This window comes from Pleuronectes platessa, chromosome 21, assembly GCF_947347685.1.
Source record: "Pleuronectes platessa chromosome 21, fPlePla1.1, whole genome shotgun sequence".
Taxonomy (NCBI): Eukaryota; Metazoa; Chordata; class Actinopteri; order Pleuronectiformes; family Pleuronectidae; genus Pleuronectes; species Pleuronectes platessa.
Genome location: NC_070646.1, coordinates 14,115,353 through 14,139,780, shown reverse-complemented (window position 1 = coordinate 14,139,780; position 24,428 = coordinate 14,115,353). Strand labels below are relative to the sequence as shown.

General features: G+C 41.6%; 2 protein-coding genes across 2 annotated transcripts in view; one reads left to right on the top strand and one right to left on the bottom strand.

Annotated features, from left to right (window-relative positions):
• Positions 1 to 18,008, bottom strand: part of lmf1 (lipase maturation factor 1) — a 32,903-nt gene extending 14,895 nt beyond the window's left edge. The window contains exons 1-6 of the mRNA XM_053414141.1: positions 17,964 to 18,008; positions 17,064 to 17,308; positions 15,900 to 16,209; positions 15,167 to 15,177; positions 12,555 to 12,703; positions 5,068 to 5,133 (exon numbers count right to left, since the gene is read on the bottom strand). Coding sequence (XP_053270116.1) covers positions 5,068 to 5,133; positions 12,555 to 12,703; positions 15,167 to 15,177; positions 15,900 to 16,209; positions 17,064 to 17,292 — 765 coding nt within the window. The 5' untranslated portion in view covers positions 17,293 to 17,308; positions 17,964 to 18,008. The remainder of the gene's footprint in view (positions 1 to 5,067; positions 5,134 to 12,554; positions 12,704 to 15,166; positions 15,178 to 15,899; positions 16,210 to 17,063; positions 17,309 to 17,963) is intronic.
• A 12-nt stretch (positions 18,009 to 18,020) lies between these two features.
• LOC128427058 (transcription factor Sox-8) lies at positions 18,021 to 21,936 on the top strand. Its single transcript, XM_053414142.1, has 3 exons — positions 18,021 to 18,688; positions 19,730 to 19,980; positions 20,064 to 21,936. Exons 1-3 carry the CDS (start codon positions 18,279 to 18,281, stop codon positions 20,843 to 20,845), a joined length of 1,443 nt encoding a protein of 480 aa, XP_053270117.1. The 5' UTR covers positions 18,021 to 18,278; the 3' UTR covers positions 20,846 to 21,936.
• Positions 21,937 to 24,428: the final 2,492 nt, after the last annotated feature.

Genomic DNA, 24,428 nt, shown 5'->3' with positions numbered 1-24,428 from the left:
CCAGCCGTGAGGGCCTTAATTACGGATTGCTTTCAAAAACATGTCAGGCATAATTCAGGAGAGCGTACATATAACAAAACTGGCAGTTTCAAGTTTCCATAAGGGTGGGACTTGTGGACTATTAGGAATAGGAGCTACTTTTGGATTGCTCTTGTTAGCTTCTTTGAGAAAAACATCACATTATTCTACTAATGTAGAATGAGAGTTGTGCGCCGTAGAGAAAGGTCGCACTGACAAAGGCTCTGCATGCACTACGAAGTTTTATGTTTATTACGTTTTTTCTTGTTTGTTTTTTTGTACACACTGCACTGTCGTTCATACAGTATGATCAACTAGCACTTTTGGAAATACATTTGACGCTAAATACGGAGTTTTTCTCAACTAACCGGAGTGCTTGCTGTGGCTCCTTTGTTCTACTGTCGATCTGTTTACCGAAACATCGACGGAGCAGAAAGAAGAGGGAAGCACGCCGGTATCCTTTGCAGATCTAGGACGAGATGCTGCAATCCCCCACTGCCGAGCATTCTACTCGCGAATGTTCAATCTCTGGACAATAAAATCGACGAGCTACACGCACAGACTGATTACCAGCGGGACATCACAAACTGCTGTGTGCTGGCGTTCACTGAGACCTGGCTGGATCCTATGGTGCCTGACTCGGCCGTCACTACGGCTGTTTTTTCCATCTACCGGCAGGACAGAACCTACGAGTCCGGTAGGAGCAGAGGTGGAGGGCTGTGCTTGATGGTGAACTCTCGCTGGGGCTCGGATGTTGTTGTGCTTTCAGCATGCTGCTCACCAGTCAGAATAACAGCTATATTCGGATTGATCGTGTTTGTAAATGCAATAACTTGAAAGAAACATTACATTAATTCTACGAAATTAATTCTGCTGCAGTGATCAAGTGTTTTTGTTTTCACATCGACACCAGCGTTGGCCCTTTTGATGAAAAGCTCTCTGGACAGCTTCATCTGTGTCTTCTACGTGTGCGGCTCTGCCTTTTCATCCTGAGATGTTGGTATTCTTTTTGAAAACCTGTCCTTAGAGCTGTAAGTATATATACATGTAGTTTGGTCTTGAATTAACGCCACAATAAACTGAAAACATTGCTTTGAAAACGTGTAAAGTAAAAATATTACACCGTATGCAGGAGCTGAGGGTTTACGAGAATGGGATAAGTGGAAGGACAACCTTAAAACATTATGCCGACGACCACTGGAGGCACTCAGTTTACAGAGGACAGAAGAACACAGAGACGATGGACAACTCAATCCGATTTTCAGAGAACCCTGAGATGATACCAAGTCAAATGGTCTTCATACCTGATGAGATTGCACCGGATGGTGGGACCGTATCAGACGTTACAATTACACAGTCTGACTTTGAGATGACCGATATAGAGATGGAAGTCCGGACATTTATCGCCTTGGTGGTCGTGGATGTCTTAAAAAAGTGCAAATCGAAATCGGATTATGGAGAGATGACCACCATCACCCTAGCACATCAGCTGATGATTGGAATCATGAAAGACTACCCTATCACGGAGTGGGTTTTCCCGATTGTGAGCAGCAAAAAAGTAGCTGCTTAAGTGTATAAAGAACTGTACGATAAGATGCACCACCACCTGAAACGCATGCTACATTTTGAAAATCCAGCTGTGAGGGCCTTAATTACGGATTGCTTTCAAAAACATGTCAGGCATAATTCAGGAGAGCGTACATATAACAAAACTGGCAGTTTCAAGTTACCTTAAGGGTGGGACTTGTGGACTATTAGGAATAGGAGCTACTTTTGGATTGCTCTTTTTAGCTATTAGGTCTTTGAGAAAAACATTACATTAATTCTACTAATGTAGAATGAGAGTTGTGCGCCGTAGAGAAAGAACGCACTGACAATGGCTCCACATGCACTACGAAGTTTTATGTTTATTACGTTTTTTCTTGTTTGTTTTTTTGTACACACTGCACTGTCGTTCATACAGTATGATCGACTAGCACCTTTGGAAATGCGTTCGTCACTAAATACAGAGTTTTTCTCAACCTACCGGAGTGCTTGCTGTGGCTCCTTTGTTCTACCGTCGATTTGTTTACCGATACACCGACGGAGCAGAAAGGGAAGCGCGCCGGTATCCTGTGCAGATCTCGGACGAGATGCTGCAATCCCCCACTGCCAAGCATTCTACTCGCGAATGTTCAATCCCTTGACAATAAAATGGACGAGCTACATGCACGGACTAATTACCAGCGGGACATCACAAACTGCTGTGTGCTGGCGTTCACTGAGACCTGGCTGGATCCTATGGTGCCTGACTCGGCCGTCACTACGGCTGTTTTTTCCATCTACCGGCAGGACAGAACCTACGAGTCAGGTAGGAGCAGAGGTGGAGGGCTGTGCTTGATGGTGAACTCTCGCTGGGGCTCGGATGTTGTTGTGCTTTCAGCACGCTGCTCACCAGACCTGGATCTGCTTTCGATAAAAGTGCGTCCTTTATACCTTCCCCGTGAATTCAGCTCCGTTATAATCACAGCTGTTTACATTCCACCGCAGGCAGATTCTATTGTAAAGCAGTTGTAGATACCAGGACTGAGAGGCACCCAGCTTACAGAGGACAGAAGAACACAGAGATGATGGACAACTCAATCCGATCTTCAGAGAACCCTGAGATGATACCAAGTCAAATGGTCTTCGTACCTGATGAGATTGCAGCAGATGGTGGGACCGTATCAGACGTTACAATTACACAGTCTGACTTTGAGATGACCGATATAGAGATGGAAGTCCGGGCATTTATTGCCTTGGTGGTCGTGGATGTCTTAAAAAAATGTAAATCGAAATCGGATTATGGAGAGATGACCACCATCACCCTAGCACATCAGCTGATGATTGGAATCATGAAAGACTACCCTATCACGGAGTGGGTTTTCCCGATTCTAAGCAGCAAGAAAGTGGCTGCTCAAGTGTATAAAGAACTGTACGATAAGATGCACCACCACGTGAAGCGCATGCTACATTTTGAAAATCCATCTGTGAGGGCCTTAATTACGGATTGCTTTCGAAAACATATCAGTGTCATGTTCTGTCAGTTTAGTTTGTCTATTACGCTAGCCGTTGAGCCGGGCGTCTCTCCCCGGAGCCGGTGAGATGATGGTGGGGGGTGGTCCAAGGCAATGTAACGAGACTCCCTACATGGGCATGTTTGGAAAAATATGTACTTTTCTGTCGTAATCCCATTGGACGCACTCTAGAGTATTGTTCTGACATAGAGGAACCACAACAAATCGCGGGAGTTGTTTTTTTCCAGAGTTTTTGGGACGTTAGATATTCCAGATACCCAAAATAACATTTAGAAGCACTACAAAAGTGGAATTTTCATTAGATGGGTCCATAAGAAAATATGATTACAATTACTGACTGCCAACAACTGCGGTTTCAGTCTATATATATATTATTTTCCAGGCTCGGAAGCACACTGTGACCTTTGACACCTGAAATCTTAATGGAAACTAGTTCAATTTGAAAGAAATTCCATTACGGCAAATTATCATGTTCAAGAGGCGAAAAACTTATTTTGAGAGGCCTAGTCGACCTTTCACCCTCGACCACAAAGATCTAATCAGTACACGATCTGAAGACATTCTCTCAAGAGGTTCCGGAGATGTAGGTTCCTGGTTTTGTAAGGTCAAAGTGATCTTGACCTTTGACCACCAAGTTCATCCGTAAGACCAAAGGACTGTTTCCACCAAATTTGAACAAAGTTGTTCCTTAGATATTGTGTTCAAGAGAATGGGACGGACTGACAGCCAGGATTTATATAATGAAAAAGCATGAACATCCACTGTAATGACTGCTAATATTAGCTTGCATGTATTGATCACTACGATGATGTCTTTTATTGTGAAACCACACAGTCATCTTATTAAAAGGTTAATCTAATCTATTTTCAGGCTCTTAACACTCATCAGCAGCTCTCTACATGTTGAACTGTTGCACATGTTGAAAAGTTTTTTCCCAGACTGAGTAGAAGGAAGAAAACCCGATAGCTCCAATTCACATTTGAGGTATATTATTCCTAATTTACTTCCATATGTCACACAATTATCTTCTTACACTGAACTCGCCATCCAGCCCCACAGCAGCCAGTATTTCAGCATGTAAGGCATTCCCATTACATCTTTGACAGTGTCAATATTGTATTTTAATGGGTCTTTCAGCTCCAGTCATGGTAAATGGTCTTTATCTATATAGGGCTTTTCTACTCTTGTTGACCATTCAAAGGCTTTACCATTCACACGCACATTGAGACAGGGATCAATGGTTTGAGGAATACCTGCTCTACCACCTGAGCCACAGTCGCCAGGCCATAGGTCCATAGGAGCCTCCGGATTCCTTTCTATGCTAATTAGAGAAGGCAGCCCTCTGCAGCCTCCTCACACAGAGCAGAGCAGGGCAGGTCAGAGCAGTCCAGCGTCCCACAGGGGGAAAAACAAACAAACTGGATTTTCAGAACCTCGTGCTCCGTGTACGAGGCTGACGATCTGCTGAAACACTCGACAGCGGTTACTGTAATGGGCTGCCACGGTTTGGTTTCAGCCGCCTTGTCATCATTCAGCAGACGAAGCAATGTTTTGTACATGTGGATCAGTGCTAAGACGATCAGAATGTCAAGGAGAGTAGACCTTTGGGAAACTTAAAAAACAAGACTTTTAAAGAATCGGCCACAAGAATGATTTACAATAATAGCGCACTGTAACAAGTGTCATCTGAACTTGCCACTTGATAGTTTTGGTGAAATGTTTGGTTCTCAGGGTTTATTGATGTGGCGTTGCTGCACTTCCCTGAGTTCAGCAAACAGCTTTGGGTTATTATGTTGAGAACAATCTGAGTTTCTCTTGTTTTCTTTCTGACTGCGTATGATTGCCAGCCTCCTCCTACACTGTTGTTGCATCTGGACATGTCAGAACTGTACGTCTATGTGCACCATAAGGTTTTTCCCAGGAAGAATGACACAGATACAAACGTACTTAAAATACACCAACGTAACACAAACAAACATACACATACACACACCTCATAGTGGTAGTCCATGCAGGTGAGGTCTCTCCAGCATTGGTCCCCTCTGATTTTAATGAGACCCTGGAAAAGACAGAAGACACAGAAAATATTTTTTACAACAGGGAATATAAGCAAGAAAACTAAATAAATAAATAACTAGAAAAACAGCACTGTGGCTACATGCATCCGCCAACCAGTGCAGTTTCTATCTGCATATTTGAGACAGGTAAAGGTCATGATGACTGTAATCAGTTGTTTTTGTGAGTCCAAGTGACAACTGATCAAAATTTGAAGAAATTCCCTTTTCTGGAGATATCACATTCAAGAGGTCAGAGACATGTTTTCGGAGGCCACCATCACGTTGCCCTGTGACCTTTGACCACCAAAATCAAAACCAGTTGATCACTGAGTCCAAGTACATGTTTGTGGCAAATGTGAGAGGATTCTCCTGAGGCACTGCGAATATATTGTGTTCACAAGGCAAAAAATGTGCCTTGGTGTGAGGACAAGGTGACCTTGACCTTTGACCACCTAAATGGCGTCACACAGGCCAAGCTGATTGACACAGACGTCCTGCATTCAGGAGAAAGAGTTGTTGGCCTTGTGCGTTGCTACCTGCATTTAAAACCTGTTCATGCCTGGGTGAAGGTTCCTGAATGAAAGCTTACAATTCGAAAGATATTTTAATATGCAGATGCTTTACCCCCCCCCCCCCCCTCATTCATAGAAAGAAAAAAGAAAAACCACATATAATTGATGTTGTGTGTATGTGTAGTACACTGGCCCCTTGAGAGCCTCCAGCCGTGCTTGCAGCTCTGTAAGACGGCACTGAGGCCCAGCTGTGCTGTGATTAGCATGTTACGCAGCACATAACAAAGTGGAGAGTCACACTTCAGGATCAAATCTGAGAGAACAAATCTAATTTTGTTGTCTGAACACATCATTGGCTTTCCTCGACCTTCAGCGCTCTCAGTAACGGCTCACAGATGTGTGGCTCTGGAAATTAGCGCTTATAAATACAACGATAGAAAGCTGTACCTCACTGGACTGGAGCTACCACTCTAAAAATAAAACAAGTCAATAGAAAAACTGCAAAATAATCATAGATGGAACAGTTTCCATGGGCAGAAAGTTGTTGATACTGACCGCAAGTAATGTTATTTATTCCACTTTTTTCAGATTTTAGTGTATGAGCAGGTTATTGAAGGTCAGTGCACAAAAGGCAAATTAAACCAAAATATGTCTAATGTCTCAATATGTCTGTGTGTATATTCCTTTCATAAAACAGAAAATGAAACGCCAGCAGATTACAGAGAAACATATCCTCAGCCCCGTGCCTGTTTTTCACCCGACACATCCAGGCCACGAGACTGTCAATACAGACACTTCAGCCCGTCATGTGGTCGCCATGGAATGTGGAATAAATTAACCACTAACCCCTTCAAACCAGATTTAGAGGAACCAGGACATTTCATGCCGATTATGAGCTCGGCTGCAGCTGCTGCGTCAGAAGATGTTGCCGATAATCCAACTCAATCATGAGATCCTGAAATGTCATTAAATGCAACCTGAGATTCAGAGCTCCGATATAAACAGAGCAGTCAGCAGAGTGTCAAGAGCCCTGGGGAAATGATTCAACGGGCTTCCTCAAGGAAAACCACCAAGATTCAACTGACAGTTTCTACCGATTTAGTTTCTACACACATATAATCATCTAAAAACTTAAATAAACTTGAAAAACTTGAATGTAATAAAAGTAAGTTGCATTTTGTGGACAGGTTTCTACTCATTTGAATGAAATATACAGGAAAATTGTCGATTCCATCACCAGACATTTGGCACGTGTTACCAAAAGGCTTTAAAAGTTCTATATAAACAAGTGAGGCAGAGACCACAAGTCTCCACACACAAATTCGGATACACTGAAACGTTGATGTAGAATGCATGCGACGTGAGGAACACTCCATCATTTTAAATGTGAGGGACTGGCCAGCAAAAGGTTTATCCTGGATCCTTACAATGAAAAGAAGTCTTTACATTTTTGAAAACAGGCACCGAGGTAGCAGCAGCACCAGTATAATTCATTAATTAAACGAATAAGGTAATGTTTTTTTTCCCCCAACATAAGTCTCTAACAAAAATAAGCATTTCTTGGGTTAAAGCGTTTAAGAAGTTACTTTCCACATGAGTAAATGGATGGTTTGGTGACCTTCTCCAAACACGCAGATGAAAACAAAATCGAATTTTCCAATAAGGCACCCAATTTACCGCACATCATTTGTGACATAAGACATTTTAAATGTGTTTGCGTTCGTGTGGTTCATTATTGGAATAAATTTGTTCCCGGCTGATAAATTCTAGGGAATGCCATCTCAAGTTGGAACCACATAGTACTCGTAGAGTCATCAAAAATGGCCGACTACTGACATCATCAATTTAAAACCAATAAATATAATTTTACAATCAGCTTTAAATAATAGCTTTTAATGTGGACTTGTAAAGTTTTACACCTTCATTCCTCGCAAACTGCATATCCATCTCTCACAAGGACCTAACACCACACTGTTTCGCCATTACAGACCTTTTTATGCTAACATGCCTGCTTTTGAAATGATTTATATGCTGTAACATCGGATCCCTTTTCTGTTCTTTTTCTTGTCATGTAAATATTGGAAAGAGGTGTTCTTAACACATACATGTTTAAACATGTTTACAGCATCCATGCTTTTTCCTAATGGATGCTTTACAAAAAAAGGCGTGATGTAAATAAATGTACAGGTTCTGCCATTGTTGCGACGTGACCAGGTATGGACTTTACTCCATCTGCAACGTCACACTTAAAAGCGGATTCTCTGAGAAATCAAGGAGAAGGTTGAAAAATCCTATATCTAGCAATTCTACAGAGAGTGACATGGACTCGTGAACAAATAATCCGAAAATGTATCAGTATAACAAAGTGTTCAAACAGCGAGACCAGCCTATTAACCCCAACATAGCTGTGATCGAACTAGATCTTCAGTGACACCATTGCAATGTTACTTACTCTGCTCTTATGTGAACATGAACAACTGTATTTCAGAGTATTTAATTAATGTTTTTGGGGCATCAATAACAAATTAAGTGTAGTTTATCGTCTGATTACCCTCAGTCAGCCGCTGCTGGAGCACAAATTAAAAAGGCCCCTGAGCAGCTAATGGAGACCAGTAATTAGTGTGTTATCTAGCAGATATCCATATGTCAACACTCCTGATTAGAATAACAGATGGATGTTTGACATTTTATCTATTTTAGAGACTGTGTGTTTGTGTGTGTGTGTGTGTGACGGAGGTTTGTTTTACTGAGCCCATAACTTCTCTTATCAGATTGTGTTTTTATCTGTTAGCAGATGTTCTGTCGTTAAAAGGCCACTAAAGTAAGGAGATTTACACTCGACTATCACAGCAGCTAGTGAAGCATAAACAGGTAAATGTAACGTCAATACCTGTTATAGGGATGACATGACACAGTTACTGATTTCATAGTATACCGAATAATTAGTTGTACCGTTTCAAACTTTCATTACCATGGTAATATGGGTGATAATGCACCTAATGTTACAAGTTGTCAAACTTCTGTCCTCCAACTTTTTGTGTTATTTTATCTGACATCAGATTTGTTAACAAATAGTTGCATGTGCACCAAGGTCACTCTCATGCAAGAGATTTTGAGTGACAGGTACACAGCATTAAGAGCGAAAGACAAGTTCTCACATGAGAAGGAATACTGTATTGCATGTCAAATCTGCAGCTGAAACTATGAGGTCTGACTGTCTGCTTGAACAGTAAAAACATTATGGATTAGGGTGCCAGCACGTGGTAGCTTGTGAGCAAGCGTGCGGCATGTAGCACAGCACTTAGCCCTGTGCACACCAACTTAAGAGATCCCTGTTGTTTTGAGAAGTACAAAAAACATCTGGTTAATTATGAACCTGTGGCAGTACAAATTAGAAAATGATGGGCCATCTGCACAATACTTTGTTCATAGTAGGTGTTTTGTTATGAACATTGACCTATTTATGGTTATGCTTAAACTTTCATGACCAGAAGTTTTGATTGTAAAACAAACTGTTTCTCTAGCAAGCTAAAGCCTTCCTTCTTCATCATAAACGCATTTCATACGATGTTATGTGGGCCTCTATTTCTATTTTTACTGAAAATAAATATTATATAAATATTACTTTAGTTTATATCAGTACTTTTTTAACATATTCCGCATATTGCCTCAATAATACTTATAAATTAAATAATTTTTTATATATAATCGAGAAACAAATCTTTCATGTTTAATCTCTTACCTATCATTATCAAATCATACCAGCCCATCTGAAGTATCAATGTAAGCTTTCAATATCAATGCATGTGGATAACTTTCCTTTACTATCGATTTATAACAGTAGATGCCAGCTTTACATCATAGGTTAACCATGTAGACAGTAACCAGGGTGATAACATGGAACATTCTTAGTAGCGCTGCAACAAAACAATCAAGAAACATGACGACTGAACTCTGCTGCTCCCAGCTCCCCCTCACCACCTCATTTACTCACTGACTGAAGAGGGCTTTGAAGTGTCCACCAAACTGTGTTGTGTTCACAGTGAAAGCCACGGAGTCATGGTGAGCCGCAGGCAGTGAGACAGATAGGCTGTGACCAGTGCAACTTAAACACTGAGGGACCGTGCCAGGGGGGTGTTACTTCGCTTTACACTGCGAAGATGCTGCACAGTCAGCGGGGGGGGGGGGGGGTCTTTTCTCTGCTCAAACTCCGCCCTTTCAAACCACAAGAGCCCCGCCATCATAATCTCATGTAATCTCTGTTCAAAGCACCTTCCAATTAAGCATTAGACAAAAGAGCCAAAATTCGAGGCAATTTATCAGTTCTTCAATGAACCGAGTCAAAGCCTCAATGACAGTTTCCTTTTGTTTATTGTTCTGCATCTGGAAGTGATTTCCTGACAGAATAGCATGTGAATGTTATTTGGATCTTTAACTTTAAAGTTCTGAATGTCTGACATTCTTGCCAGCGTCTGAATGCTGCATTGTTATAAACGACCAAAAATTGTAAGTCTCATTGTGAAAATCCTCGGCCTGGATTATCACCAAAATGGAATCAGCTCAACCCACTGCACTGAGGTATTTATACTTATATTAGCCAGGTCTGATTGTAACTTGTTGAAATACTTTGAACACAGTTGGACAGGACAACACACATTATGTAATGACACAACATCACCATCCACTAACAGTAATATGCTAGTGGATAGTGGGTGTCTATTGCAACATCGGGGTGTTGAAAGTTCTGGGAATCCATGGACAAGCCCTGCGCCAGACCATTAAACAAACAACTCTGCAGCCAACTGGGCAGCAGGATATTAAGGACCCACACCCAGGCTCCATCAGTCTGTGGTGGGTCCGTCTTAGCAGAGGGTGTCTTGTGATTGAATGATTGAAAGAACCGATGACGCCAAGGTACATAACTGATGATCGGTCACTCACTCTGCTGGTGATTCCTGGTATCTGCTGTTGGTTGGCAACTTATCATCAAACTAGAGTGGAACACCTTCAAATGTACAAGGGATATTTGCTCTCTTGAATGTTGAATGTTATGCCAGAAACACAGACTGTGCTTGTAGAGACCTTATCTTGGGGCCAGCTGTTGAAGCAGTTCTTCGAACTGTCATCCTGAAATACGTCCTGAAGCAGCTGCTGTAGTTCCAGCGCCTGAACCAAGTAATGAGACTCTCTTCTTCCTTTGTTAAGTAAAAAAATGTTCTTTGAACAGGCATCGCTTTATTTTATCCTTATATTATTATTAGCTAGATCATATAAGGCTTAACGTGAACAGTCACACGGATGAACATTCGTGATTCCGTGTCATTTATTCCCATCGCCGTTGAAGCACAAAGGCCTTACCAGTCTGCAAACAAGTAACATATACTATTTACTGCTATCAAAGACATGAACATTTCCGAAAGAATTCTGGAAACCATCAGACATTCTTTGCTTGAAAATTGACTTTTAACAATGAATGAGTTCAGATGTATTTTCTGTTTATCAGTTAAAGGATTATTGTTGTAGAGCAAGTAAAGAAATTACTAAAGTGTTTCTAGTAATGTTTAATGTCGAAATGAATTTCTAATTACACAAACAGAAGGTTTGTGCATTAATGTGTATAATACAATAATGCAATAATATTATTAACAATCAAAAAGTGAAGAAACGAACAAATCATTTAATCAGACTCATTATATGAGAACATCCCTTCAAAAGCTCATTGGAACTACTTTGTGCCGTAAGCAAAGGTGACCTGAATCTGGATGTTTATTTTTGTATTTTTATATACAGCAAAACACATCAAATTAAATTTGCAACTTTTGTAAACGAATGGCTTTTATTTACTTCTGCCCTTCTGCACTTGTATATTCATAACTCCATGCAAGTAAAGAGTCTGTGTTCAATAATTCTGTAAGAATGGGTGCAGATGCATTTCCATTTCAAAGTCTCCAGACACTGTACCATGTCAGTTCTTTTTAGTTGTGAAGTGAACAGCTGAAAGTGAAGTGGAGCTGAGGTGCCACCCCAGTGTTCCAGCGCTCTTCATGGTCTTAATAGGGAAAAACCTCACTGGGTTTGTGGTGGCTGCAGTGATTGGCAGATAAAACCCAGTCGGTGGTCTGACATTCACCATGGAAACTGTCAAACAACCAGACATGTTGTTTAGCCGACCATATAGTTGGGTTGGATTTCCAAATACTGGCAGGGTTTTATAGCAAAGCTCAGCTCCAAGAGTAATGGTCTAGAATCAGGAGGACAAACACTAGAATGTCCTGGGGAATAACGCTGTTGAGAAATTGGTACATTTCTTCACACTCCTGTGTGTGTGTGTGTGTGTGTGTGTGTGTGTGTGTGTGTGTGTGTGTGTGTGTGTGTGTGTGTGTGTGTGTGTGTGTGTGTGTGTGTGTGTGTGTGTGTGTGTGTGTGTGTGTGTGTGTGTGTGTGTGTGTGTGTGTGTGTGTGTGTGTGTATTAAACACATCTTTCTGCTAGAATTTAATATATCTGCTTCCTCTATGTCAGAGCAGGGTCTCTCAACAGGGAGCATGTTAGTCAAGGTGCTGCTGGCAGGACAGAGGCTTTAACAAATTCCATCTGATTTGTTTTTAATAGTGTTTGACAAGTTCAATAACCGCAACAAGAAGTTTGATGCAGCGAAATAGGCAGCAGAAAGTGATTTGTTTGCAAAATCATGCAACAAGAGATTATTGAATATGAAACATATTTCATGATACTTTATTTCAGAAGCTATGATGCATTCAGTCGTATTTCCATAATGTACTGTCTTGCTGGAAAACAAAAACCTGAGTGATGAGATAATTTCTGGCAAGACCAAACTAATGTCAAGCCAATTTGTAAGCTCTCGGGAATCGCAGGATACATTTTATGTATTTTTTTTAATGTTATACTCACAGCTCCTAGCATGATGCGGACAATGAGCCATCTGAAGGTCCAGATGCAGACGAGCGAGGGGGGACAGCGGCGAGGGACCTGGGACAGAGTCCAGACCGGACACAAGAAAATGGCCAGAAAGCCTGTCTCCAACAGCTGGCTCTCCCAACCTGGACAAATCAGCAGAATATGGACAGTTTGGTGCTTGACTGACTACAACTTTCTATCAACTCACTGCTCTTTGGTCATTCAGGGGCCCCATCGTTCCGCGGTCGCATTTCAAGAACGATTGCATCACAGCGCGACTAGACTGTCCCAATGCGGAGGCTCCTCCAAATGTGTCCTTCCAGCCCCAGGCAATGGAGGATCTAGATGGATCCTTCCCGCCCCAACATATCCCATGATTCACTGTGCTACTGTGACAAACTATTTTTCAGAGAAAGAGAGGTTATGTGGCCGGGGTGATTTATGTTGAGTGATGGACTCTATGTTTTGATATTTTTTCAAGAAAAATTATAAAACCGGTGACCGGCAGTCGTCCGGGTGAGGTTGGGAGACCCATAGTGACAGGGGACTTTGCCACATGGTACATTTGTTGGCTATGAATGTTTGCTAGTATAATAATATATAAACATTGGAATCCGCTGATAGTGATCGCATCGGTTCAGGACAACCTGATCACTACAACCAGAGGAATTGTTGTCAAATATACTGTTTTGTTTGTATGAAAGGTTGTTTGTCTCTGTATGTTGGCCCTGTGACACACTGGTGACCTCACCAGGGTGTTTCCCGTCTCTCGCCTGATGTCAGCTGGGATTGGTTCCAGCTCCCCCATGTGACCCTCCAAAGATAAGAGATTTGGACCATAGTCCTCTCTGCTCCAGGTCTGAATGGTCAAAGTGTTCAGTGACTTGGACTGTTTTGCTGTACCCTGTGTACAACAATATAAATAAATATAATCACAGCTCAGTGTTGTGAGTGTGTAGAGCCGAGAGAACCCGACGCCATAACCATCTGTGTTCCAAGGACGATATCACTTGGCTCACGGATGCGGACGGCAAGCGCAAGGTGGATTTACATTGTTTTCCATAAGTGGTTATGTACTCAAAGACCTGGATTACCACAAAACTCAGTGGAAGGATGCGATGTGGGTCAGGGAAGAGTTCACGGATCTTGACTTTAAAGAAAATCTGGCATATTCAGGGACCTGATATCTATGAGTGTGTGGAATTTGCTGCAGCTTGATTGGATTTAAGAGGACTGGGCCTTTTGGTGGAGGTACACTCGCTTCTGAGTGATATTTAATACACTATTTGCATTGTGACGATTTCAGAGGATCACCAAGATAAATACAATCCATCCTGACGGGGGAAATGAACCTCTCAACTGAATTACATGGAAATCCGTCCCAATAGCTGTTGAGATGTGTTAGTCTGGACCAACGTGGTGGACTGATTGACACAGAGACCTGCATTTCAACAATTCCTAGAACCATGTCGCAGCATGACTAAACACAGAACCCAACATAATTTGATAATATTCAAGTTACATTCATAAATGCAATATTGCAAGTTACTTTTTTTTTTTAAAGGGGTTCATGTGAGTGAACAGTTTTTGCCACTAATGCCCCCAAAACATCCCCGCGCCCATCTCTGGTTTGTAGTCTAGACTTGGGAACGATTGGAGCAACTTAGTCTGCAGACGTGAAGCTGCGCCGTCAGCCATATTGTGATAATAGGTCCAAATGTAAAGTAGAGTGAGGGAGAATAACAAAAAAAAAATGTTTCTTTAAGAAAGAGAAATACGAGCCCCAGCTCCTGACCACAGACATCGGCCTGGCGTCTCTGACTACAAAGTCTCATTAACCATTCAGAGAGCTGCCACTGACCTCGCCACTCATCTGGGCCAGAGCCCTAACCTCATATTTATACTTTCTTATTTCCTTCTCTCTCTGTCCCCCCTCTTGACTGTTATGTTCATGACGGTTTACTGGGTACAAGCTGGGAGGATATGTACTGTACATCAATGAACCTTAATTTAGTCAGTGACAGTGGGTTATAACTTAATAACCGACTGCAAACAATCATAAGAGAGCTGGTGGTGAGATTTAGATTTAGAAGCATGAGCATAAACGTTCCTTTATGTCCATGACTCTACAACTGAATGCAGTTAAAGAATAAAACCATACATGATTTTTTTTTCTTCTTTGTGATCATCTGCATATAAAGTTCACACTCTCTACCTAAAATGACAGAAACAATCTTTAAGAAACAATAACTTGACAAGTATTTGGATATATTTTGATTGCTCCATGACCTATACTGCAACCAGCCAGCAGGGGAGCAATCAAAAGTGTCTGGGTTCACTCTTGGGGAGCTGTAATGTCATTCATCTTTATATAAAGCCTATGTTTAGGATCCATTCCCAATAGTATCTTCCCGAGTGGCCATTTCAACCCTACTTGGATTAAATGATAGGACTGTATAAGACATGTTTGTAAGCGCATGTATTAGACGTGTCAAAAGAGCTCATTGTAAATTAAACCTTAGTTTAAGGGGCCTTACCACGTCCACTTCTCTTTTTAGGTGGAAAACTGTGTGAGTCACTTGGTGTAGATCATGAAGTTCACTTACCGAAGGAGTACCTAGAAAGACAGAGACAGAAGCATTCTTAAACATCATGAGATAAGAAAAAAACATGAATTGAAGAGTTCAAATGTTTGCATTATTACTATTATCTTCAAAGTAATCGGTTAACGGTTTTGACTATGGAATGTCAAAAAGCAGGGAAACTTAAAGATTTACTTCACGATAACAAACAGTTTCATGACTTAAGGAGCAAATCCTCTCATCTGAGAACCAGGAAATATATGACATCTTTTCTAGAGCCTTACCTCTTTATCGGTTGGCAAATAAAATTGTCCGATATGAGCCGTTCACAGACGCATTTTAGCCCATATGAACATTTTTACTTATTAGAATAAACAATGCAGAAGAGGAGATGAATATGAGGTTATATATGTTTTCATTTTATATAAAGTTATTAATAATGAAGATTATGGTTAAACTGTAAAATATCAAACCTCAATCACGTATCTTAGTCATGAGGGTTGGATAACATGAATCGTTTCCAGTTGTTTTTTTAATAGTGAGGAGAGTGCATGCCTCCAGACTTTTAAGAACTGAGAGCCAATCTTGTTCTTAGCTGGAACAAGCTTTTTTGGCCATCGAGCAGACAAGAAAATCACGGACATTCATTTCATGCTGTAGTGATTACCAACAGTTTAAGGAAAGTATTTAAGATTCAAAACTGTAAGTCATTTACATATGATCCAAGCTGTATATGAGTCCATCAACCAAGACTCACCACAGCTGTCCCACGTTGACCAGCGAGTGGTAAAGCACCCACAGTGTCGCCATGATCACCATGTTGGCCATTCCCGTCACCAGCACAGACGCCGACAGAGCCATCCCCACCAGGGCAATGCCATCCAGGTTGGCATCCATGTGGCTCCAGTCCAAGAACCAGAGGATGGACGGCGTGTACGCGAGGGCGGCCATTCCTATCTTGCCCCCCACGTAGCGCTTGACGCTGTTGAGGAAGTCCTTGCAGGGCATCAGACCGTGCTCACCTATCAGCTGCTTGTTCTGGTTGAAAGCAACGCTGAACGCCACCACTACGGAAAAAGAGGGAAAACGGCTGTAAAATGAAAATCAACCTTTTCCACAGCAGCTATTTGGACATGAAACAGTAGGTAGGTAAACACAGGTGTAATTACATATTGTTTCTAGTGTTTCACCAATATTTTTGAACAATTTAGGAGAATTTGTACTCATGGGAGCACCAGTATGAACGAAGTCAAAGGTTCAGTGTGTGGAATTTAGTGGTGAAGTTGCATGCTGCAGCTGAACACCCCTCACCTCACAGAGAGAACCTGTGGCAGCCTGCAGTTGTCAAGAAACTCAAAAGGTGTTTAATTTGTCCAGTCTAGGCTGCTGTAAAAAACATGGTGGCCTCCGTAGAGAGGACTCGCTCCAATGTAAATATAAAGTATTTCAATATTAAGAGCCTATTCTGGGGTAAATCCAACAACAATTCATACAATTTTGATTAAACACACTAGTGAAAACATCACTAGGCTTAATTTATATTAGAATTCTGCCAATAGATCCCCTTCAACTAAACCTTACCGCTGGACCTTTAACAGTTCTGCTGAAGAAGGGCATTAAACAAAGAGTTAACATTTCCAAAAAGTTTGACATGAGCAGGAAACAAGGGAGTGTGTGTTTAGTTGTTATTTGGTGACAGCTTGTGTCAACTTTACACTTGACCATGGACCACACACATGTGAAAACGAATTGCATACATAATGATCGCTGCAAACATGTGTTGTTTGTGTGATCGCGTGTGCACTGCCTGTTTTACCGTCATTTAATGAGAGAGCAATATCTTTAGTGAGGATAATAGATAACCTAATGAGTCCCTCCACATCTTTTCTGTCTCTGCGGTGCAAAGTTCTTCTTCACTCACAGTAAATAAAGGCGACCGAGCGCAGCAGCACGATGCGGCTGAGCCAGTAGGTTCCGGTCTGTAGCGACCCCGGTGTGTGCTCCGTGCCCGAGCCCGAGTCGCTGTCTGCTGCATGTTCTCCGCCGCTGTCCCCGGTCTGTGTCTCCTTCTGTCTCCGGCTGTCCACACGTCTTTTCCTCACACCGCTATCCTCACTGCTCGCCGCCATGTTCCCCGAGACAACGGTCATGTGACCAAACCAGGACCTAACAGACGCGGAAGTGAATTATTACCGGCAATAATGTTATTAATTATAGTATGAAGTTATTATTATTATCGTTGTTATTATTGTTATTATATTGATGATGACGATGATAATAGTTATTATTATAAGTATATTGTTTTGGTGTTTGGTATAATAGTAACTACTATAATGACAATATTATCATTATTTGTTGTAGTCTGAGTAGTATTGAATTATAACAATAATATAAATTATATTGTTTTTTAGTCTTTTATTATAATTGACACACACAATAAATAATTAGAGTATTAACAGCAGCTGTATGTATATGTGTTTAATGTATATGTATTTATAATTATATATACGTATATATTATTATTATTATTATTATTTAATAATGATGCTAATAAAAGCCTACATTTAATTACTGATGTATAAGCAACATTTAATATTTTATCTTTACGAGAAGCACTTATATGTATATATGTATTTAGGTTGTTATTATATATATTTGTATTTGTATTTATTTCCTAAATGTATAGTTACAGCTAAATGTAGTTAAAAATACATTTGTCCTTGTCATGATTTCCTGCCTCTGAACTTGTACAAGTCAACCGGTGTAACTTTTATTAAACAGACTCCTCTAGCTTTATTTTGATGAACATAATAATGATTACCTATATTTCTCTGCCTCCTCCTGCTTCTTGCCAAACTGGGAGGAACTCCGCTGGTCAAAACTTTGCAAAAGCCAATAGGACGGCAGGGGTGGAGAGATGCAAGTGCCAAAGAGTGTTATAGAGCAAAAATACAGAAAAATAGGTGCTCGTCAAACCCTGCCCTTGTCGTCCGCAAAGGAATGGAAAGTACAAGTCAAAATACGACTTTACTTCGTGGTGAGACAGTGTTCCAGCTGCGCGTCTTTACGCACGGCGAAGGCTGTAGGAGCTTAGTTGACGAATTCTTGTAGAATAACTTTTTTTTACCGGGCAAACATGACAGAGGAGAACAAGTCTTTGGAGCATCCTTTCAGCCCGGCGGACAGTGACAGCTCCACGACCCCGCACGGATCGGACACAGAGTCTCTGGCTTCTTCTGCGGGGCAGGACACGCGAGGGACTTCGTCGGGAATTACGCACAAGCCGGAGAGCGGCGGCAGCAGCGCGGAGGACGAGCGCTTCCCCGCGTGTATTCGCGACGCTGTCTCGCACGTGCTTAAGGGATACGACTGGTCTCTGGTGCCGGTGCCCAGTCAAGGGGAGAGGGGGCTCAAGGGCAAACCTCACGTGAAACGGCCCATGAACGCGTTCATGGTTTGGGCGCAGGCGGCGCGGAGGAAGCTGGCGGATCAGTATCCTCACCTGCACAACGCGGAGCTCAGTAAGACGCTGGGTAAACTGTGGCGGTGAGTTTACTGGAACTCAACCAGGGGCTCAACTTCAGCCCAGGATGAGTTCAAGTTGGTGCACGGGGATCAGTTTCAAGACGCCCAGAGTTTGTGTTTCCAAGCCAACGCTTCTTCGCATCTTTCACTTCAGAGTGAGAATATGTATAAAAGCAACCTATTACATTTTTCACAAAAACCAAATGTTGGTTGCAAAATACCTTTTCCCCTGAGCAATACAATACAACACAAGTTGTTAAGTTTTGGCTCCAAAATTGGTCAGTTTCTAATATTTAAAGATATGGAGGCCCATTTCTGCCTGTCACAGAAAAAATCTAAATTATTAAGGTCCAAAGTCGAAATTATGAGAGAGTTACTCAAAATTATGAGATAGCAAGTTATAATTTTGAAAGATATGTTCATTATTTTTTAGAGATTAAGTCATTATTTTTTAGATATTGTCATCATTTTAAGACAGTAAGTCAGTATTTAGAGTTGATAAGTCATTATTTTAAGATATTTATCTATCATTGTTTGTGTTCTTAAGTGGGCTAAACAGTACTTGGGTGCCTTAGTTACACTCCACCACAGCATATAATATAGTAAAGTGTCACTCAGTGGATCACATACCTCAATCAAGGCCCAATATTCCCCCAAATTGAATCGAGCTGCACCAAATTTCCCATACTCATAGATATCAGTTTGATGAATTGAATTGATGAATAACTCAAATGCAAATCGCAATTATTAAGAAAAAGTCCCCTTGAGCTGGATCCAAACCAGAATTTAATGTGTTCTTCCCTAACTCATACAACATCCGTCCACGAAATTGTGGGAATCAGTTCAGTTCTTTTTGTGTCATCTTCTTCACAAACAAAACAAACCAATAAACAAATGGATAGGGCCGAAAATATAACCTCTTTAGTGGAGGTAATACAGGGCAAACAATATCCTCAGAGTGATATTATGAACAAAGTATCATTCAGCGAAGTAACAGATATTACTTGCAGATATATTTAAATGAACTTAACTTATTCAGTTACTGACCCCTCTCCTCTTCAGGCTTCTCTCCGAAACGGAGAAGCGTCCTTTTATCAAGGAGGCAGAAAGGCTGAGGCTGCAGCACAAGAAAGACTACCCAGACTACAAGTACCAGCCTCGCAGACGCAAAAGCACCAAACCGGGTCCAGGGGACTGTAGAGCTGGACTGGTCCAGCAGCATCAGCATCAGGACTTGGTTAAGACAGAACCGGGGACGGCCAGACTGGCTGGGACAGGGGACGCACATCATCACTACCATCATGACAGGACAGGTGAGAGACTGATCTCATCCGAATATGTTTATACGTTTCATTGGGCGATGTATTGCAATTTATCTCTTTGACCCTTCTCCCAGGTCAGCCCAATGGACCTCCAACACCTCCCACTACCCCTAAAACCAACCTTCACTTGGGGAGCAAACACGACGCCCACCGGCTTGCGGAGAGCAGCGGCGGCTCTGCTCCTCCGCCAGGCCGTCAGAACATTGACTTCAGCAACGTGGACATCTCCGAGCTCAGCACTGACGTCATCAGCACCATGGAGGGATTTGACGTCCATGAGTTTGACCAGTACTTGCCTCCTAACAGCCATGGCTCTGCTGTTCTAACTCCACCGGATACCAGCCATGCACATAACAACCCCCCGGGAGCGTTCACCCTACCCAGCATCCACTCTCACTCCCACAGCAGCCCCACGTGGACTCCCAAAACTTCTCGTGGGAATTCCACTGGAGTGCCAACATCTTCTTCTAGCAGACATGAGGCCCGTGAGGACACTAACCACAAACCTCAGATCAAAACAGAGCAGATGAGCCCAAGTCACTACAACAGCTCCTCCTCCTCCTCAACTCCTCCGCCACCACAACCGGAGTACACCTCCCTCAGCTCAGGCAGCTGCCCTTCCTCCACCACCTCCACTTCTTCCGCCAGCCAGTTTGACTACACTGACCTTCAGAGCTCCAGTCTCTACAGCGCCTTCTCTGGGTACCCTGCCAGTCTGTATCAGTACCCCTACTTCCACTCCTCCAGAAGTCCCTACGCCGCACCGCTTATCAACAGCCTGGCCTTGGTGCCATCACCGCACAGTCCTCCCTCTGGCTGGGAACCACCGATCTACACAACACTTACTAGGCCTTGAAGACGAGGATACAGTAAAAATAGGTTATATAGACAAAAACTACACAGTGTGAACATTTTGACCTCCTGAAGAGATATCTAAGAAGGCCTTCTGGGGGTTTGCCTCTGTTAGCTGAATGGCTCATTAAATGTTTTTTAATTTTGTTCATTTTCTTGAGAAAAATGTAAGAATAACAGTTTTTCATTGTTACGTCTCTTGACTAAGTAAAACGCCATTAAAACCATCACAGTAGACTCAAATGTTCCATTAAAGCTCCACACTAATGAAATTGTTTTTCATGCGTGAGTCGCTCATTATAGAGGCAGGGTGTTAGAGATTTAATGGAAGGTTTTTTCCACACTTAATCTGGCTGAGTGAAACAGTTTCCTCACCTTCAGCTTCACATTGGTGGGATTTAGAGACGAGTGACTTAAATTTTGATTAAAAGGTTTTTCCTTTTCATATGGTGTGTGTGAGTGTTCCACAATTTTTGCTATGGATTGATTCTTTTGGCACCAAGAAAGCTATCGAACTTCAGGGACAGGTTATTTTTCTTGTCTCCTTTATGTAGATCTAGAAAAAATTGTCACCCACTGAAACAGGCGCTTAAATGTCTCCCATCAGCCTGATAAGAGCGACACTATTTTGAGATTTTGGGAATAAATTGCAGGCCTTACTGAGAGTTATATGATATGATAAACACAAAGCTCTTCTCTACATGCTAAATATAAGGCTACAATAAGCAGGCAGCTGCTAGATTAGCCAAGCATAAATATTTAAAGCAGAGGCAAACAAAAAGCTAGTATGCTTTTGTACATATTAAACAATTCAAGGTACAACATATTTATTCACAAACTCTACAGGTGGTCGTTGACAAAACATTTTTTGGACAGTTCCAGTCTCTATACTTTCTGGATGTTACCTGGAAGATCTAGTATTTTTCTAAATCGGGGTCCACTACTTACACACAGGGGACAACCATTCGTCCAATATTCATGTTGAATGTTTGCACTATAGCTGTGCAAAGCCACGCATCATTGAATATATTTTGTACATTTTGAAGCAAATTGTTTTCTTCATAAAAGTGTAGAGAATAAAAATTCTTAACAAATTGTCATATTTATTGTTAGTATTGTTAGAGCATCACTTGTGTATTTAGATTAAAAAAAGACAACTGATAGGAAAGGGGCATTTCAGGGGCAAAACAGATTTATTTTGGGGCAATTGGCCCCCCTGACCCAGCATCCGGATCCGCCCCTGCTCTTAGCATACTAATTTTGAGAGTGCAATGCCAAAATATTTAATTTAACTGCCAAAAGATTGTGCCATTACAAACTACATACTTTCATGAATTTGACCGCTTTGTGAGAAAAATCTGTATTTAATCACACCCCTTTCGGAAGTCAATCGTCTAGAAGTTGTGTGATGTGGGACTTTCTTACCTCCGTAGGAAAATGCCTTAAAATGTCATTTATTTACAAGTGTGGTAAAACTACACCCCAGTGATTTTATAGTGACATTTCTCATGCTCACACATTAAGGTGTCACTATGGGCAGGGTCCAAATAACGGAATGTTGGGGCCATAGTCACAGCAGCAGGAAGACGCAAGAATCCGATATCACTGTGGTACTTTTTTCCCCTGGCAGGACTTCTTGCTCTCACTGCCGACCTGTCCCTAACTGCTACTTTATTTCCAGTTTGTTTCCAGTCCAACAGCTGCTCCTGCTGGGTTTCCTGGGAGGACGTCAGCTAATTTCACAGTCCTGGCTCTGGGCGAATTATTGCCTGTGGAGCCTGATGGACAGGGCAGCTGGACTGGGTTTTCCAGAGGCGCTGTGAACACTTGAACTTATTGATCATGTCCTATTTTAATAATGTGCTTTTAAGCCTATATAATGGGTTGAAAAGTCCATACACTGAAAACTCATAAAAACAAATGATTCTAATTTAAAAAATAAGCTAAAATTGAATTCAGGTTATTATAACAATATTGATGAGAAAATACTTTGTAGTAAAGCAGTAGTTTCACCAATAATCAATGTTTGCTGCATGTGCTTACACTTCACTGACCATTTTACCTTTTGGACAAACATGGGGGCTGCTGAGCTGCAGTCCGACCCTCTTTTAAAGGCTTCGTGTCCGAGTTCACCCTGGCTGCTGAAGCTCAGTGGCTCGCTGGCCTGCAAGTTTACCATGACAACCTGGAGGCCAATGACAACACAACGACCAGACAGAAGAAACATTGATGTACCCATAATTCCATAAAGCGCCAGAGGAGGCAAATCCAGAAGTTTGTGTAAGAGTGGCAAGATCATCAGGTGACATTTACACCAGCAGTAGGCGATCAGTCCAATCCTATTGAGAGACTCTATAGTCTTTGGTGTCTGCTTACAGGGACTGATGAGCGCCACCTTTTGGAATATGGAACAGATGAGCAGCCTTCGACCTTTACCAACATGAAAATACACTGGAGCACTGCATCCTCTGTAATGACCGTCTGCAGAGAGTCATGTTGTTAAGAGAATACAGCACAACACATCCAAGTGTCGAAGAAAGATTTTCCTCTATAACCCTGCACCTCCAGAAATATCAACCTCATTTAGTGCATTTATTGTGTTAATGGGAAGACAAGTCCATATTTGGGTTGAAATCTGGTGACTCTGAAAGGCCATAGCAACATCACTTTCAGACTCCTTAAACAGTGCAGTTAGCTCATGTGCATAGAGCAGTTATTCATGTTCATGATACAGTTTTTCTTCAGCAATGCCTCAGGCTCCTTTACGCATCTCCTGTTTGTTTAATCTGTAAATAAACAGAAAGTCAAAACGACAGGTTAATGTTTTCCTCCATGATTTCAGTCTCTCTATAAGATTAAGCTCATTCTTGATTAATTAATAGTTAGTGTGCCCACTTAGCAAATCAAAGAACTACAACATAGTACATAGTACTACACATCAAACATGGTAGTTATATGGGATATACACACGGTAAAAACAATATATATGTGTATATACAAAGTTTGATTTGTAAACTCTGTGTTCTTGATAGGTTTGCATTTGTCTGGATTGTGAGCCTGGAATTTAAATGGAATCATTTGGACTGCTAGGACTTACAGTTTGTCATGATATCTGCTTCATTTAAAATGTTCCCTTTATAGTTTGTTCTCATCTTCACATGTGAGCCCAAAACTATAAAACCCTAACCTGCTGCATCAGGAAAAAATTGTTTATGTTCAGTCTAAGCTCCTAACGGTCTTGCCGAATCAGCAGTAGTTATATGTCACCATCTAGTGGTTGATAGGATTTACTCCAAATCAAATAAAACCTTCACCTTCAACATAGAAAACGTTCTTGAGAAAATGGTCAGATTCTCATTTTTACCTCTGATAGTATAGGACGTCAGCAAAAAAGCTGTAACATGTATGACTTTGTTTCAATAACCAATTTATTTTCATTGCACATAAAGGTGAGGGGCTTAGGGTCAGGGTTAGAGGTTGGGAGTTAGGATGGGTTTAAGTTTTTGGAAGGGTAAGAGACAATGAAAGTGATTGTCACACCTATATCCACCAGGTGGCCAGAAACATGACCCTAAGTGAAGGCCAAC